At 36.2% G+C, this 1536-nt stretch overlaps 1 protein-coding gene across 3 annotated transcripts in view; it reads right to left on the minus strand.

Moving 5' to 3' along the window:
- Nucleotides 1-546: 546 nt before the first annotated feature.
- The window catches only part of GRIA2 (glutamate ionotropic receptor AMPA type subunit 2), a 153281-nt gene continuing 152291 nt past the window's right edge, over nucleotides 547-1536 (minus strand). For 2 of the 3 annotated variants that reach the window (XM_021699027.1, XM_021699026.1), the window contains 2 exons: nucleotides 1392-1526; nucleotides 547-888 (listed from right to left, as the gene is read on the minus strand). In XM_021699027.1, coding sequence (XP_021554702.1) covers nucleotides 724-888; nucleotides 1392-1526 — 300 coding nt within the window. In that variant the 3' untranslated portion in view covers nucleotides 547-723. Of the gene's footprint in view, nucleotides 889-1280; nucleotides 1527-1536 lie in introns of those variants that run through there. The other variant, XM_021699028.1, reaches the window with a different exon arrangement.

Genomic DNA, 1536 nt, shown 5'->3' on the forward strand with positions numbered 1-1536 from the left:
GCTAAGCAAAATCAATTGGACCACTTGCAAATAAAACAATAGAAAAATGTTTATTTCAAATGTCAAGCATCGCCAAGTAATTTTATATTAACACCAAATGTTAAAGAATAGGATACATTAAAGTTTTAATAACAATATTAAATTACAAGATTGGAATCTCCTGTTTTCTTTCCTTAGCATTTACATATTTGGCTTTGAAAAATATGGAACTGATACCTAAAGCCTTTATAATCACTTCCCACTCAGTCTAATCACTATTTTGTTTTATCCAACCAATATGGAAGCAAATTTATTTAAAAGCCAGTTTGTTTTTGAAAATACCTAAAAATATTTTTTTTAATTTTAAATGTTTTTTTTTTTTTCTTTTTCTTATAAAACATGTCACATCTTGATGCAGTTGATGTCAAGTGTGCTTAAGTCATTATGAATCAAGAGACTAACAATAGTGGCTGCAGAAACGGGTTTGTTGTCTGTACAAAGACTTCAGTTAAATTATAGTACTTCCATGTTAGCTGTGCATGTCCACCAAGCTTCCTCTGGAACTGGAGTAGAAAAGGATGTTGTGTTTTTAATTAACCATTCCTTACAATTAGAGATGAATTCCACATATTTAAGAATTCTTGGCTGAAAGAAAAGTCTTCAAGATACTGGATGCCTCTCACCACTTTGACAATAAACACACAAGAAAACCATTGTGTAAGGCACTCAAAAGGTTCTTATCAATCACAAGAGATCAGTCACACTGACATTCATTCCCATGCCAGGACTCACGTAAGGGACAGCATGCACTGCTTTTGGAAATTCTGGAGTCATAACACATCCATTTTCTCCAGTACTTCCTGTAATTGACAGCCTTGCCTTGTTCCTCATGGCATCACTCAAGGTCATCTTAAATGAGAGAGGGGGGAAAGAAAGAAAAAAAAAATTATATGTTATGGTTTTCAAATATCTCCAGAGTAAAGGTGGTGCTGTTTTTGAAAAGTTTACTTCTATCTGAAAGCTTGTAGCAAATGAAAGCAAACAGTGCAAAGCTGAACTACAAATAATAAAGCACAATTACAGCAGGAATCTGTCCACATTCAGCCACGCTACTGTGTCATTAAAGAGGAAAATAGACAGTTGAGCTGCAGGTTAGTCACTGATCAGGAACATGGAAGAACATCAACAATACATACAGGATGATCCATTGGCCACCTTCCTCATTTAAAAGAGCATAAGGACGCAACAATAAAGCTAAAACGTGCACTTAGAAGTTTGTATTAGAGCCTCGTTCCTACCCCCTAAATTTTAACACTTTCGATGCCATATACGTTGTAACCTTCCTTATAAGTTGCAAAATTCTGTGAATTCTGTGAGGAAGATGGGTTAATATTCTGTGCATTCTTTGCCACCTTCATTCGTTTCGCCTCGGCCCTTGACTTGTAACAGAACTCAATCAAAGCCACCAGCATTGCCAAACCAAGGCCCCCGACAAGGATGTAGAATACTCCAGCAACGTTGCTCAGACTGAGGGCACTGGTCTTTTCCTAAAGAATG

Source organism: Neomonachus schauinslandi, chromosome 2 (genome assembly GCF_002201575.2).
Source record: "Neomonachus schauinslandi chromosome 2, ASM220157v2, whole genome shotgun sequence".
NCBI classification, from domain to species: Eukaryota; Metazoa; Chordata; class Mammalia; order Carnivora; family Phocidae; genus Neomonachus; species Neomonachus schauinslandi.